This window comes from Chaetura pelagica, unplaced genomic scaffold, assembly GCF_000747805.2.
Source record: "Chaetura pelagica isolate M959 unplaced genomic scaffold, ChaPel_1.0 scaffold222, whole genome shotgun sequence".
In the NCBI taxonomy this organism is placed as follows: domain Eukaryota; kingdom Metazoa; phylum Chordata; class Aves; order Apodiformes; family Apodidae; genus Chaetura; species Chaetura pelagica.
Window position 1 is genome coordinate 3438058 of NW_009952711.1, and position 16269 is coordinate 3454326.

The window sequence follows — 16269 nt, forward strand, 5'->3', positions numbered from 1 at the left end:
AAAAGGAGGACGTGCTCCAAGTGGCCAAATCCACGAGAGTGCTGGTGCTAGAAGAGTGCTTTTGGTGCCTTCTTTTTTACATACATGCATGTCTTTATGGACCATGCCACAGACAAGCACTGCTTGAGGGAATTCAATCCAATATCTTCCCTCTGCTTAATGCAGCAGCCTCCTCTTTGCTCTGAAACTTTTTCCATGATACCTCTTCCCCTGGATGCCGTGCCAGAAAAGGGCTCAAGCTTCATAAGGAGAAAAGGTAGAGAGTGAAGTACACAGGGAGGGTGGAGGAACAGTAATGTGTCCTGCTCATAGTTGAAGGCTTCGGTCAACTACCTTAACAGTGAGGCTGTATTTTTGTATTGACCAATTCCTGTGTAAAACACAAACACTATGGAACCAACACTTAGCCTCTACTCAGGTGTTGGCCCACGAGTTAAGGCACCAAAGGCCTTGTATGACAGACTAGAAGTTACTCTGTTACTTCATGGTGATGATGCACAGTCCAGCAGTTAGGAAAAAGGGAGGAATAGGATCTTGAGCTCTTCATTTGTTTCTAAAACCAAATTGGTCTTCAGCACATCTTCAATTACAATGTTTTGGATGTCTAAGATTCCTCAAGTATTTATTTTAGAGAATATGCATCTGGAGTGGCCTCAGAGGTGCAGGCTTTGTGCTAGGGAATACAGTGCATACAGGACCCTGTTTCCCCCAGGCTGCAGGGGGTGTGCGGTGTCTGGCCCTGTGTGCCCTTTGCCAGGGACAAGCAGTGGTTCCCTTGGAAAGGGTGAGGTGAGGTGGGAAGGGGAGGCTTCTTTTTTTAACTAAACAAACTCCCCAAAACTATTTTTATGCAAAGAAGCTGTATGTGTGTGTGGATGTTATGACACAATGCTGACAGATCAGGTCTGGTCAACTGTTTGTGAGGAAAAACGCGTGTTCACCTCAGTTGCCTCATTATGCTGCAAGATGGCCTGAACATGTTAAATGGTCCACAAACCAGTTGTGTTTATTTACAAGCTTCCAGAGCAGTCATCTGAGTTGTTCAATTTGTTATTCAAAGGTTGGTATTAGTTTGCTTTTGTGGTTATTTTTTTTTTTTCATTAGCTTACTGCTTTCCCTGGCCTGATACTTGACATAAAAGACCTCAACCTGTGTGCTTAGTGTCTTTTGGTACCATTTTTTTTTTCTTTTTACTATTACAGTTAAAGCTATGGTGTCTTTTTAGTTTTTATTTCTTTTTCCTTAAAAGTCTAACTTTTTTGGTTTAAAGGTACCAAAAATGTGTAAATAACTTACTCCACGCAGGCAGCTGGTGGAATTAAAAAATAAAATAAAAATTAATATTTAGGCTAGTACCTTTTGGGGAAAAAATGGGTACTATATTTAAACAGGATTGTCTTTTTTAAGGAGATTTCAGACATTTTTACATTTCAGTTCTAAGATGTGTACAGATGCTGCAGATGGTCTTTGTATTTTATATATATATAGCATGGGAGGGGGTTAAAAATAATATGCCTTTATAATAAGCAAAACCTGTCTAAATACCTATTTGCCAAACAGTTAAAAATAAATTTTACACGGTTTGAAAAGGGGAGTGAGGCAAGCAGGGCTGAGATGGTGATAAGCATGGGGGAGGAGAGATGGGGGGCAGCTGCTGCAGTGAGGAAAGGGGGCAGCGAAGGTTCAGCTCCTTGTGTTTGCAGGGACTCCCCTGCTGAGGAGCCTGAAGAACTGCCTGTGCCTGTTGTTTCCTCCTCTTAAGGTAAACATCTTAATTTTTTTAATTTACTTTTGAAAGACAGGTACTAAATGTTATCATACTCTCCACTCTGCAGTTGCCTTATCAATAGTCAGTATAGACTGCTCTGAACATCTTTAATAACTTTCAAAAGCAATTTTGGGGGGTGAGTACGTCTTTAACTTCTATGTACAGAGTACTGACATGCAGGTGTAATATATGTGTGTGTGTATATATGTACACATTTTCAAATTTTAATTTCTGTTCACCATTTAAAGTAAGATACTGTTAATGCCATTTTGGAGTTGCCAGAGTAGAGAAACTACCAGGAATCTTACCTTTTTTTGTCTGTTTCTAGAAACGTGCACTATTTTGGCTGTTACTGGCTGTTACACCATTTGTACTACACTGTAACCCATGCGGGATGAAATGCAGCAGCTGGTTGATGTGGTTGACGTGTACTTTGGGTGTCACTAATCACTGAGAGGTCGTGTTGTAGGCCTGGTGATCATGGCAGTGCCAGTCTAGTCGCCCTTTGCTGCCTTGTATCAAAGAGATCCTTCATTCCAGAAATGCATTGAAAAGTGTGTGTGTGTGTATTTATACGCAGGCCTGCACGAGTGCACCTGCCTGCAAAACCACTTTGCTATTAACTGCCTTGTATTTCTAATGAAAATGTAGCAAGTGGGGCAAAGGTTTTGGCTTACTCTCAGATGGACAGACATTAAAACCAAAAAAATTCTAACATGTATTTAAGCAAAGGGCAAGATCTTAAATTTGCCTCTAACATAAGAGACAGAAATCTGTACCTCAGTTGCTTTAGGCAGTAGGTTTCTAATGCTGTTGCTGTGATGGTTTAGAGTTTATTTCAACTGAAAGTAAAACCTTTGTGCCTGATAAATGATTTACTGAGTAAAGTAGCAGTGTCAGGGAGATTATAAAATCCTGATGCTGAGTTGTGAATGTGAAGTAAAGTAGACTAAATAAAAGTTCATACCTTTCCACAGCAAACCAGGCGGTTTTCTTTCACTTCCTCTAACAAAAAAACTAGGGGGGCGTGTGGTTTTTTTTTCCAAGAAAAGCAGGGACACTGTGCTGTAGAAAGATGATTAATAAAAAAGATGTGCAAATGATCTTAATTCCTTGCTATATTCTGTTACAGTGTCTACTTTTTGCATGGTAAGCACAATTTCAGGAAAACTTACTCAGTATGAGATTGAAGACTCCAGAGAAAAGATGTTGGCTGTTAAAACTGAGACAAATACCCAGGATTTTCATGTCTTAAAAGAGAACTCCTCCTTTTGGTTCCAGTTCAATTGACTGACACTTCTGAATGAGAAAACACATCAATTTATGCGGGGCAAAACTTAGGGTAATGTGTGAGATGCTGCGTGACCTTGGCCCTGACTCACTCCTGTCTGCTGCCAGAAACATTTCCCTGATAGACAGAGAACATAGGTATTCAGAAGAAGAGGAGCTGTGAAATAAATGATGTTTTCATACATAGCAGCACATTAAAACAGCACTGTAAAAGTTTTATGACTGCCCTATGCCATCATCAATTTTTTTTTTAATACTCAAGTGAAAAATGCAAATAGATAATGCAAAGTGGGGGCAGTTGGAGAGCCAGGCTGGGCCTGGCAGAACTTGGAAGGTGCTCAACTTGTGCCTTGCAAGGAAACTTGCACAGCCTATTGGTCTTACTTGGGCTACACAGGCAACACGGAAATGATCAGGGCCTGATGCACTACATTGTTTAGAAGATGTTGTCAGTTGGAACCAGTGTCATTGCAGCTGTTTCTCTTCACTGAGCAAAACTCCTAGCTTACTTTTCATACGAGTTGTATATGTGTTCTGCTGAACACAACGTGCCCTACAGTAAAACACACTGACAGTCTTCTCAAACTGTTTTCTAGAATGCTTTGTGCTAAAAGTAACTACAGTAATGTTCCAAGAAACCAGAATTTTAGAAGAAACTAATTTTAATAAGCAGCAGCCAGTCGTGTGTGTGTGAAGCCAGTTCCTTCAACAACACCCAAGTCACCCCTGTGATCAAACCTTCCTTGTCAGCTGAGGCGTTGACTCTTGCCTCCCACCGCCTGCACGTGACAAACCTCCACCTCAGCCCCCAGCTGCTTCAGCTCGCTCAGCCACAGTGTCTGCTTGGGGGACAGGCGGTCCTTGGGACCTTTCACCTCCACCAGCTACAAGGAAAGGTGGGTGGTTAGTAGTGTGCCTGTGGGGGAGCTCCCACAGACTAATACAAGTATTCTTTCATGGCTGTTATTCGAAACAAAAATCATACTGATTTAGCACGATGGAAAGACTGGTGGGTGCTAAATTAACAACTTACACCCCAAAGTTTACCTGTAAGAATGACACTTTATGTAGTAAATATCCACCAACACACAGAGGCACTGGTGAATGAAAATGCCATGGTTCTCAAAAAAAAACAACCCATCATTTACAACCTCATCTGTTTCAGCTGATAATTGGCAGCAACTTACCAGATGAGCTGTGTTTTAGAAACGTGTGACAAGTTGCTCCAGCAGCTGAGGCATATCCAATTGCCTCCACTACCATGAAGGACACAAACCATGACTGTTTACTCCGTATAAATTATGGTCTTGGTCACATCCACAGAGATACTCTGTGATGACAAGAGGCAGATTACACAAAATAATGGCTATTTTTTAAATGTCTCCACATTTATTTTTTTTTAACAAGAGACAGACACGGTCATTACAGTCTTATATTCAAGTTTTCTGTTAATTGATGACATTAGTAACTCTTGCTACAACAGACCTAAGCTACAGCAATATCTAGCCACCTCCTGCTGTTTCTCATTATGTCCATTAAAGCTACGGCAAAATGTGCTGCAATAGCAGATGAAATGCCAGAGCTGCTGGGCAGATGGGCAGCAGGTTTAACTGCACCATGACAGGAAAATGCAATTTGTATGGGCTGACAGCTGTAAGGCTTTATACCCAAGGGTAGGCTCAGCTGAGCACCATCTCTATGATCTCCCAATGTACCTTGAATTGGTGGGTTTGTGTGCTCCACACCACCAGGTCAGGAAGGCCCCCTCGGCAGTGGCGGAGATCTTTGGAAAGTCGCCTGAAAACACCGCTCAGAAACATTCCTCCCAGGCAAGAGACAAGGCTCTGCAAGAGAAGCTTTGGTAGTCAGCTTTTTTTTTCTTTTTTAAAATAACTTTCCTGTACAGCCATTTCCCACCTCTCACATGAATATTGGATGGCCCACCTCAGCTTCTTTTTCAGTCACATGTAACAAGGAATTGAGACAGATGTTACCTACAGCAATTTCCCCGCTGCTACCAACAACTACTGTTGCAGGAAACATATAAAAAAGTAACAGTAACTGGGATTAGGGAGACTTGTACTGATGTCCCTGCTCAGTTCCTCCCTCCCACCATCAGTCTTGGCTCAGCGCCCCAGCACAACCTGTGAGCACCCTCTGGCCAGGTGTGATGTGCCACACAGCTCCTCCCTCTGCCCATTCTGCCCACAGCTCCTTACCTGAGCTTGCTGGAGGGAAGCAAACCGCCCCCAGCTAACAAGAGCTGCTGCTTTTCCCTCCTGAGCTGTCCAGGTGTCAGCCATCAGCTTTGCCAGTGTCTCTGAGGAAGCTGTGTGCAGCTGCTGGAGTCTGGCCTCAATGACATCCCTCCTGTTCTCATAGAAGCTGTCTGTGTATAAATCTAGGGGAGACGTCTGTAGCAAAAGGTAAATACAGCTCTGAGAAGCTGCCAGCAATTCCAGCAGTGATTCCAGGAATGACAATGCCCTTCTTTGTATTTTCTTAACCACCCAGTCACTCAAACACTGTGTCAATGTAATAAGACCACATCCACCACATAAACCTTTATTAAAGAGGAAACTTTGTATATATTAGAACAGCCATCTGCTCTCCTAGTCCCCCAAGCAGTACCACTCCAGTCAGGATTTGGACTCAAGCCTGCACAGCTACAGTGAGCAGGTCGAGATGGGAAGAACAAAGCAATGACAAAACTGGAACTGTCACTCAAGCCACCTGAAAGCAGAGCCTGCACCACAGCACTGAGCTTGTTAGTGTATGAAGTCAGTGCAGCAATTATCCCATTCTGCCCATGGCTGAAAAAGGCTATCAAGCTGAGCCCTGTTCTAGCTTTTCAAAAATCAAATGCAGAGCACTTAGAAAATGGCAAACTTCAGCCCTACACAAAGTGCAGCCACAGCTAATCCCACAAAAAATACATCCTAGAAATGACTGAGATTATAAAAAGGGAAATGTATTAGCAAGGCAAGATCTACAGCGACTGGCAGTGTGCACTGAAAGGAGAATAACTACTTTTAACACGTGATGTTAATATGATTACAGCACCTTACAAGGATAGCAGCTACTATACCAAAAAACACGTTATTTGTATGGATTCCATTTACCAATATTTGTATGACCTTTGGAGCTCCAACAGTCCCATTCCTGCCCTGTCTATGAGCCTTAACTTCACAATTCAAAGTTTCAAAGCAAGAAGCACAACCATATCTCACTTCTTTCTGCAACCAGTTTTGAACCCTAAATTTACTTGGTTGGATAAAGACAAGAATCTAGTAGTAAAAGGCATTTCAAACATAGCCATTACTTTGTGTAATCTGCCTCTTGTCATCACAGAGTAGCTCTCTGTGGATGTGACCAGGAACATAATTATAAACAAGTGCTCGTGGCTTAAGAAATTATTTCAAGACATGACTGTACACAGACTCACAATCTATGTCACCATAAAATAAAACAAAACAAACAGGTTAAACATCAGATTAGTGGGACAGACAGTGACTCGTATTCGTGGGTTTGAGTTTAGTTCTATCAGCCTAATAAAATAATTCTATTGTTTGCTTTTTACAGCCTGTGCTTAAGGGACTATGTACAATGAATGGCCTCGAGGGAACATAGCTCCCTCTCCACCAATTAAATAATTGTAGTGCTCACTAATGACCACCAGTAGTCTTTGACTCAGCCACACCAAGGATTTTTACTTAATACTGGTGAAAAAAAAATAAAGGGGGGGGGAAGAAGAAATGTTTACCTAAGCTAGACAGCTCATACTGATACAAACCTTTAATTTCCTATAGTACAAATAAATCCAGTTAAGGACGAGGAAAGCACTGCCTGGTCTACCTCTTGGCCAGGGCTGCAATTAGAAGCAATGGATTAAAGGGGAAGAAATAAGACAATTGTCTGGTCTTTTTTTAGTGCTATATTTGAGGTGGCTTTTTAGGGTCTTCCTCGTATATGTCAGTAGGTGATCAAGTTTTCTAATGGCAATTATTAAATCTTTCCAGTTTTAATTGGTAGGATGTAAAGCATTTAGCAACAAGCCACAAGGTCACCTAGGATCATTAATTCATTAACCTTAGGGTGTAGCAAGGTGTTAGTGTGGGGGGATAGTATAGTGTTGTTTCCTTGGTTTTTTTTACAAAAAAGGATGATCCCAAAAGCATAAGCATGTTGGGGTGAAGCAGGTGTGGGGTGTTAACAAACCTGAACTTAAAACTGTGACTTCCTTTTAAAGGCTACTGAAAAGGAACTTTTTTTAAACCTTTGTTTTAAATAGAATGCATCACCTTCAGATGAGATGAACCATGCTATGGGAGAGCAGGATTCTTCCACTGACTCTAAGGAAAACTTTGGTGAGTTCAGACACAGGACATGCACATTTAGCCAGATGAATTCCCCCCCCCCATCTGACAGTCAATCCAGATTTAGCTCCTGCTGTTTGCATTATTTCATTGCTTGTTATGTTGGGCTTGTTACTAAAGGGTTCCTTGGCAACCAGTTGCTGCCTGTCTGGAAAGTCCCTCAGAATAAAATGTTAATCTAATCTCAAGTAAGTTTTTAACATGGTTACAGAGTCTATAGCAATAGGTAAAGAAACTGACTAAAGAAAGCCTTTCCAACCTACCTGATAGGAGTTTCTGAACACATCAGGTATGGCATCCATGAAAATGATATCCCACATGAGAATACCAAAGAGCGTAATAAATGTTGAGCCTTCCCCATGAATACCTGAAGGGCCAAAGTAAATAAAATGGAAACATTAATTTCTCTACCAATCTCGTAAGAAAATGTACTAAATCACCCTGATCCAGAACAGACACATGCTAGGTTCTAGTTTATAAACAGTTAAAAGTCAGTATGTACCAAAATTACAGCAGCAACTAGTAAATGCAGTTTATTACTTCCGCAATTTGCTAATGCTTTCTGGTTAGTGGCCTTCATTTACAGTGTGGGGTTAAATCACTGTGCCCTGCCACCAATCAGGTTTAATACACATTTTTAAATTTTTACATTAAAAAAGGAATAAATTAATAACAATATTTTGTATCTATAAATTGTTTATATTATACATATACGCACAGATGTACACATGTATGAATACAGCTATACCTATATGTATTTATGTATGCATATATACCTTTATGCATATATGTGCTGCAAAAAGCAATCACCACCATTCATGTGCATATATCGTATATATTAAAAAAACCCTGTGGTGGGTTGGTGCTGGATGGCAGCTAAGCCCACCCACCCAGTCACTTGCTGACCCCTGCTGACCCAGTGGGCTGGGGGAGACAACTGGATGGGCAAAAGTGAAGAAAAAAAAATAATCAAAAAAACCCCAAACAAACCACCAAACCCATAATGCCCCAATGGCTTGAGTTAAAGGCAATTTAATAAGTGGGGAGGGTGGGGAAGGGAAAAGAATGAGAAGGAAGGAAAGGCAAAAGCACTCACTCACCAGCAGACCAATGCTCAGTGAGACTCCAAATAACAGCTACTGTCATGTATGTGTATGTGTTCATGTGTATGTATTCATACATAGGGACATACACATATATATGAACATAAATATATAAAAACATGTATCTGTGTATATATATATAAACATAAGGAAACACTATTTCAATGTAAGGGTGACAAAGCACTGGCACAGGATGTTCAGGGAGGCTGTGGAGTCTCCATCACTGGAGATGCTCATGGTCCTGGGCAACTGGCTCCAGTTGGCCCTGCTTGAGCATGGGGCTTGGACAGGGTGACCTGCAGAGTTCCCTACAAACTGCAACCATTCTGATGTATGTTCTGTTATTAGTATAATATACTATATATAATATGTAATGTTACATATAATTCATATGGATGACAGAATGTATGCTGTAAGTTATTTCATTACACACAATATATAGTATAGTGTGTATGTATTATTATACATGTATGATTATATACCTTTTACTCCATACAAATAAAATAGCTGTTCACTGATAAGAAAGGCAAAGACAAAGAGATAAAGAACTATCACTGGATTTTTTCCAAACACATTTCAATACCACCTTAGGTGTGTGACAGCAGCAAATAATGAAAGGCCAGGAAGCAGGCCAGGTGGAAAATACATATTAAGGGCATTCTTAGTAAGGAAATGGCATATTAGAGCTGTTTGGGAAGGAGACAGAATCACATTAAAAACTGGTCTATTTAGATCAGATAAAACTGGTCTATTAACTAAACTACTTAGGAAATTGGTTCTTTACTCCCAGTTATTCTACTGTACAAAAATAAAGTTACTATTACCCTGATCAAAACCATTCTGCCTGTAATGAGTCAATGCCAGCTCCTCAACTGAGCACATGACTGTGGATGCACTGAAGTCTTCACCTCCTTCTTCATTACCAGTATCCTCCATTAGAAATACAGATTTTCCCATTCCCATCTGAGGACACATCTTGCCTTTGATTGTAACCTGAATATAGTAAAATAACTAGTTACTTTCCAGCATCACATTTTAAAAACTTTACCCTAGGAATTTGAATCTATCCTAAAACACACGTTCCTGCTTTTCAGTTTTCTTAAAATCAGAACTAGACTTGTTTCCAAAAATCAATAAAATAAAATTTACCCTGCCATTCCCTTGAAACCATTCTGATCAGCATTTATAACCTGGCAAATTTTTCAGAAAAAAAATACTAGCAAAAATCCTGGGCAGATAGGAATGCAGTCCTTCTAACAAGCAGACCAGGAAGAATGAATACAGATGATGGAGGAGGCTGTTTCTGGACTGAGAAATAGAAGGGCTGTAGGGAGATACGCAGTGAGGAGGCTGAGGAAAAAAATAAGGCTATGCTCTGGCTTTGCCCATATACAATTATTTTTGCAACAATAATGAATAGAATGAGTTAAAAAAAATGCAAGTGCTTCATGTTGCATATTTGCATAGCATGTATTTAAAGTGCATAACTCCCAAAGGTTACTAAAATAACCTTGCACTTCTTGAGGCATTAATCTAGTGCTGACAAGAAGCTATGGTTACTATTGGCCTGAAGACATCAGGGGCAATGCACTGATTTGCCCCTGAAAGGTTCTGAGAGTGTTGCTTGTAAATTAGTGGAGCTGACACTTACTCAGTAAAGCAATACAAATGACCTCACTGTACAGCTGACTAACTTCAGCTGACCATTTTAAATAAGTAGAAATATTTGTTCAGTAGAGGTTTTTGTTTTAGAAACACATTTGTATTTGTTTCCCTGCAGCACAAATAAGTCAGAGGCTGCCTACCAACAGTCTCCCAGATCCACTTTTCTTGTCTGAAGAAACAAAGACCTCATGAGTGGTTATTTCTGAGAAAACACCAGCAACTTTACTTACATGTGTCACCTCCTCCACAGCGATGCCTGGCAGATGATGAAGCAGGGACCTAAGCTGCCTGCAGCTGGGCGAGTCCCTGATGCGCAGGGCGCGCTGGTAGAGGGCGAGGCGGTGCCCGGTGCGCACCCGCGGGTCCGCCAGCCCCCTCAGGATGCTCTCAACGGCCTAATAACGAGCAGGGGACAAGCAGCAAGTCAGCCAGACCTGGGCATGTCTGTCTGCTCTGACTAAGGCCAAAACACCAAGTGATTTAAGGAGCAAAAAATGTGAATGTAAAAAACGGCATGTAAGACTGGACCACCTTTCTTACTTACATGCTGAAGTTCTAACTAGTAAGTACTACTTCGCACTGCTAGGCTTCTGGATTCAAACTGGCACTAGTTCGAGTAAAGAGAAATTACTCTGGTAATTGTGAGCTGGTGATGGCTCAGAAGGAATTCAAAGGCACAACCTGTACTGCAGCTTGCAGTTGTCTCTGGTTCCTTTGTATTCTGCTGCAGAAATCTGCCAGAAAGTTCCACAGAGATTTACAATAATCCTTGCCATCCCCATATGGTTGTTTTTCTCTCATTTGGCTACATGCCAGTTTATGAATCACTTAGGGAACTCAAAGATTTTTTTACACGTACACAGTGTTTCTAAAAGCCTGAACTGCATCATTCAGACTTCAGACTAGCAAGTTTAACCACTGCACAAGTAATGTGTTGTGTTTTCCTTGCACAAACACACCCTCCAGGTGTGTGTGTGTGTAGTACTGGAAGGGAAGAGGGCAAAGTTTCAGGCCTCTTAGCCAAGATTACCAAGACAAGATTACCTCAAAACCTCTTCTCCCCTCCCCTGCCTTCCTAAGAGAATTAAACAGATTGGGATGAACAACAGCTGTAACACATGGGCAAAGTTTCAGGCCTCTTAGCCAAGATTACCAAGACAAGATTACCTCAAAACCTCTTCTCCCCTCCCCTGCCTTCCTAAGAGAATTAAACAGATTGGGATGAACAACAGCTGTAACACATGCTATCTAAAAGGTTATTCATTAAGGTTATTCTTTACCAGTATAATAGTGGTCATTTATGGTTTATCATGCAGGACCATGCTGTTGAAGACTGATAACCCTGCCAGAGCTGTGTACAAGTACCAGCTTAGAAATGGGATTGTCTGCTGCCTGACCTCTTACAGTAGAAACCCCACACCAAAACTGGTCTAGATACAGAATACAACCTTCTCCCCACTGGCAACAGTTAACCAAGGACTTAATTCACTTAACCTTTTTTTTTTTTTTTTTTTCAAGCATTAAAAAGCTCCTTCCAATGTTTGTTTTTATCATTCCAGATATGGCCTCTTCATGACTCAGGTTCAGAAGCAGAAGTATTTACTGCAAGAAATTTCTCTGGTTCTCACACATTAGGCAAAGCTAAAAGGCAAGAGCAGTAAGGAAGCTGCTGCCTGGTGTGTCCATACATCCTCCAGGCCAAACGTTGTTCTTCCATGCAACAGAAAAAGGAGGCCAACCAAGGATGAGGGTACACTCAATACACAGTTTCTTAGGTGAGACTGGTTGCCAGGCAACCTGGGGATTCCTATCAATATTTGCATTTTTAGGAGAGCCTACCTTGCTGTTTCTAATGTACTCCACTCATATGAAGTCTTTTTAAAAAATGTTTCCAGACAATGACTACAGTGTTTCCAATTTACAGCACAGGTATGAAGGTACCTTCTTAGTGTTTTTCAAGTGCTGATGTAAATTCAGAGCCAGGCGATCCCACCACCGCCCTCTGCTGTCGGTACAATACACATCCTGAGACAGAAGACTCTTCAGCTGCTGCACCGCCTCCTACAGCAACAGGATTGTATCTTCATTGAGTTAGAAAACCAAGTTGAAGTTTCATTATATAATTAGCTTGCCACTTTGCCTTCCAATTATTGGGTACTATAAAACTTACTCTCTGCACAATTCAAATTCCATTTTTACTCATATTCAGGTGCATGGGTACATGTTAAAAACTCTAGAACAGAGACATTTTGATGTAAACTTAAAGATCAACTGCCAAAAATATAGTGATTTTGTCTTTTCTGTATTCATTATTGTATGGAAGAGACCTGAATACTACTTATTGCCTTTTTGCAGAGGCAAAGCATTTTTCAGAATCATGTGGTTTGCTACAACACCTGAATCAGTGGCCTCTGCAGACGTTAGCTCCTAAGGTGAAGAGGCAGGGATTTCATAGAAGAATTTTCTTCCAAGATTTTCTTATTTACAAGCAATAACCAAAACTAGTGAAACACAGATATATTGAAATAATGAAACAACATATCAGCAACAGTCTTACAGTATATTACAGATGGAAAATCTCCAAAGCACAAGCAGAAATCAAAACTATTTAAAACTTCCTAAAGCAGAAAGAAAAAAAGGCTCTTTTTCCTGAAAAGTAACCTGTTAAGAGAACTGCGTTACATCCTGGCAAACATTATCACCATTTTCCAGCCACTTCAGGAATGCAAACTGATGTAGAACCCTACATTATACACATATTCCTACTCATTTCACCACTTTACCTTATACATGTGAAGTCTCTGCAGAATTTCAACACCTTGAGAAAGCATTCTTGTGTACACCCAGCCAACTGTGAAGCGTCGCAGGAACTCAGGCAAAGCTCTGTGACAGCTGGAAGTAACAGCAGCTCAGATCAATTTAATGAAGGCAATTTAAATTCTGAAAATCTCTTCCTAAGAATACTTGTACCTGAAGCATTTACAAAAAAAATAAATGCCTTATATATCATAACTGAACTGATCCCAGCTACAAAATCAGGGTGAGGAAATAGTTTAGCTGAGACAGCAGGTGCAAGATACACTTGCACAGCATATTTTGGTTTCAATAGCAGTGGAATTATTAGTTAATAAGTTCTGTATCAGATGCAAAATCATAATGTATTATATCAAATTTTGTTACTGCCAAATTGTTCTCATAAGTAAGAAGGTTAACTTTACAAACGCAGGTGAACAAAAGAAAAAGGCTAGAACAGGCATGTCCTGCCACAAAAGAAGACTAAAATATTTTGGGTAGGCACCTCCATGCTTCAAGAAAAGTCTTTTGAAAGTCTTGTGGGAATCAAAGCAGGTGTTCCCACTGTTTTCACTGTGAAATGGAATGGACCTCCAAGTGACCCGCTATGAAAATAATTTTAAATTAGATGCCATGAAAATTGTTATAATCACAGAATCTTAGGGGTTGGAAGGGACCTCAAAAAATCATCTAGTCCAGCCCTCCTGCCAGAGCAGGATCACCCAGAGCACATCACACAGGAACACATCCAGGCGGGTTTGGAATGTCTCCAGAGAAGGAGACTCCACAGCCTCTCTGGGCAGCCTGTTCCAGTGCTCTGTCACTCTCACTGTAAAGAAGTTTTTTCTGATGTTATTGCTTGACATAAGACTTTAACTTTTGGTCTATAATTAAGTAAGAAAATATATTAACTGAAAGAAAAACAATACATATTATTTCAGTTCTCAGTTCTTTAGTAACATTTCCTAAATGACACCCACCTGGAAGTCTGAAGAGATGAATAACCCAGTATGTTTTCAACGTTTGCAAACATTCTTTTGTTCACAGTGCATTTAAAATTCTGCTTATTTCTATTTGTTTAAAAGCCATGAAAACAAACTATGACAAGGGAAAAAAAAAAAAAACTTTTGTTCTCCTCCACTGGGACACAGAACAGAAATGTTTTCGTGATTTATCCATGCCTACTAATGCGTTCCCAAGGTTTTATAAAAAAGGCCTTTTCATAGAATCACTTAAAAGCTAAACAAAAAACCCAGGAAGTTCAAAGCTTTAAAGAACATTAAAGCTTCTAAATTTATCAGGCTTAAATAATACCACTAGTCTATAAGCCTCCCTCAAAAGGAAAAGTACAAAAAGTAAGATAATATAACACTAAGCTAGTTTCCAGTTTACTACCTCAAAGAGGGGTGATTTTTCAGTTCATTCCAGGTTTCTTTAGCAGACATATACAGATTATTAGCTTCTTCCCAGTTCCCATTTACCATTGCAGTGGCTATATCATTTGACAGATGAGCAGCAGTTGCATACCTAAGGGGAAAAAACATAATAACTCTATTAGGCTCAGAAAGCATTTAGTCAAAAGAAATCCATAAAGAAAATCAAAATAAATCCTCCATACAATACCTTTCATAAATTCTCTTCCAGTCTTCAAAGACATTGAACCATGCAACCAACTTTACTCTTAATCTTGTAGAATCAGCAGAGTTTATGCAAACAAGATACATTATATTTAAAACTACTCATAAACTTGCACTTTTTGTTTTGTTCAGAGTCCATTCTAATTATCATCACAGCAAAGGAAGAAACAACTTTCATCAGCAGATGATCATGAAGGAAAGAAATATGCTACTTTGGTTCAAAATTCAAGCCACTGTGAATTACAAGTCCTGCCTGGATACAAAATGCATTTAAAAGCATTGCAAAAGTGCACTTCTATCTATTCACATCTGGAGTTCCACATGATTAATTATTATTTGCCTACACAAGTACTGAAGTAAAGCTTTTCTAGAAATGAATAGATTTCCAAACTGCCAAAGCACCCCCTACCTGATAAGATCTTCTCTGTCCTGGAAGACCTGTGTTTTCCTATTTACTGTGTAACTGGGGAATACCAGACGCCCCATGTTTACCATAAGGACTGTGGAGAGCTGGCCTTGACCAGCACTACCTGCTTCTTCATCCTCCATTGCCTCAGGCAGGGAAAATAGCAGCAGGATTCGAGAGAAGAGAGCTCGAGGGCCTTTACAGACCCTGACAGATTTTCCAGCCATGTCCTTCACCCTGGAAGGACAAATAAAACAATTGTAACAAACGGGTTTTACCCACACTTATAAAATTCAAATATACTGAATGAAATATGAGGACAATTTGTATAAACTTGACTTTCCTTGAAATAAGCAGCCACTCCTCTTGCTATGTCAGGCAGCACCAACAAGAACAAGAGGTGGTTTCCTGTTAGGGAATGTTTACAGACCACAGGTTGAGATGCCTTGTTGTAGGCTATCTCCACCTAGCCTCTTCATACAAGATAAGAATTCTTTTACTTGTCCACAGGACAGAACAGATTTACAATAGGATTTTTTCTGATCTCATGTATTTCAGCTGTAATTTCATGCTGTAATCACTCCTTTTAGGGCAGACTGCCATCTTGAAACTGAATCTGGATCCTAGAAGAGCTGAAAGTGAAGGGCATCTGATATACACATCTGTGATGGCCACAGGGAAAAATTTCATGAGAAAGAAAGAAAGAAAGAACACTTTGTCTAGCAAACAATCTTTGCCTTAAAAATATTGCCAAAAAGGAGGCTCTATGCTAAAGTACAAAGTCAATCACCAAAAAAAATATATTATTGCTCCCCTCTAATTATAAGAAAAGAGCTCACTCAGCAAATGGACATCAGATAGATGCTCTAATAGGCAATGATTTTCCGTATGTCTTCCTACATGTTTTTCTGCACTGATTTTGCCTTAAACAATGCAGAAATGTTTCTCTGTGTAACTGAGTAACTTTGGAGATGGGTAACTATGCCCAGAGCTGGAAAGCATGACAGAGCTTAAAAAAAAAAGTCTAATATCTACTCTTCTGTTTGACCCATTGTGAGTTAAAATGCAATGCTGCCCTTTTTTATTCATAAATTTACTAAATGCATTCCCTCTTCAGATGGCATCTAGTCTGAGTCCTTTGAAGGATACCTTAAATTCAACTGCAAAATATAACTATAAATAGAGTTACCTTTTTAAAATCACTGTTCCAATGCCAGCTTGACTCCTGCT

At 40.1% G+C, this 16269-nt stretch overlaps 2 protein-coding genes across 2 annotated transcripts in view; both read right to left on the reverse strand.

Moving 5' to 3' along the window:
• Positions 1-3805: 3805 nt before the first annotated feature.
• FAN1 (FANCD2/FANCI-associated nuclease 1) overlaps positions 3806-16269 on the reverse strand; it is an 18382-nt gene continuing 5918 nt past the window's right edge. Inside the window, exons 4-14 of the mRNA XM_009994398.1 lie at positions 16229-16269; positions 15043-15276; positions 14392-14523; positions 12987-13095; positions 12145-12264; positions 10434-10598; positions 9363-9531; positions 7699-7802; positions 5279-5473; positions 4775-4903; positions 3806-3943 (exon numbers count right to left, since the gene is read on the reverse strand). Coding sequence (XP_009992700.1) covers positions 3806-3943; positions 4775-4903; positions 5279-5473; positions 7699-7802; positions 9363-9531; positions 10434-10598; positions 12145-12264; positions 12987-13095; positions 14392-14523; positions 15043-15276; positions 16229-16269 — 1536 coding nt within the window. The remainder of the gene's footprint in view (positions 3944-4774; positions 4904-5278; positions 5474-7698; positions 7803-9362; positions 9532-10433; positions 10599-12144; positions 12265-12986; positions 13096-14391; positions 14524-15042; positions 15277-16228) is intronic.
• MPHOSPH10 (M-phase phosphoprotein 10 (U3 small nucleolar ribonucleoprotein)) overlaps positions 11700-16269 on the reverse strand; it is a 20129-nt gene continuing 15559 nt past the window's right edge. Inside the window, exon 13 of the mRNA XM_009994520.1 lies at positions 11700-11731. The gene's annotated coding sequence lies outside the window, so the exon portion shown is untranslated. The remainder of the gene's footprint in view (positions 11732-16269) is intronic.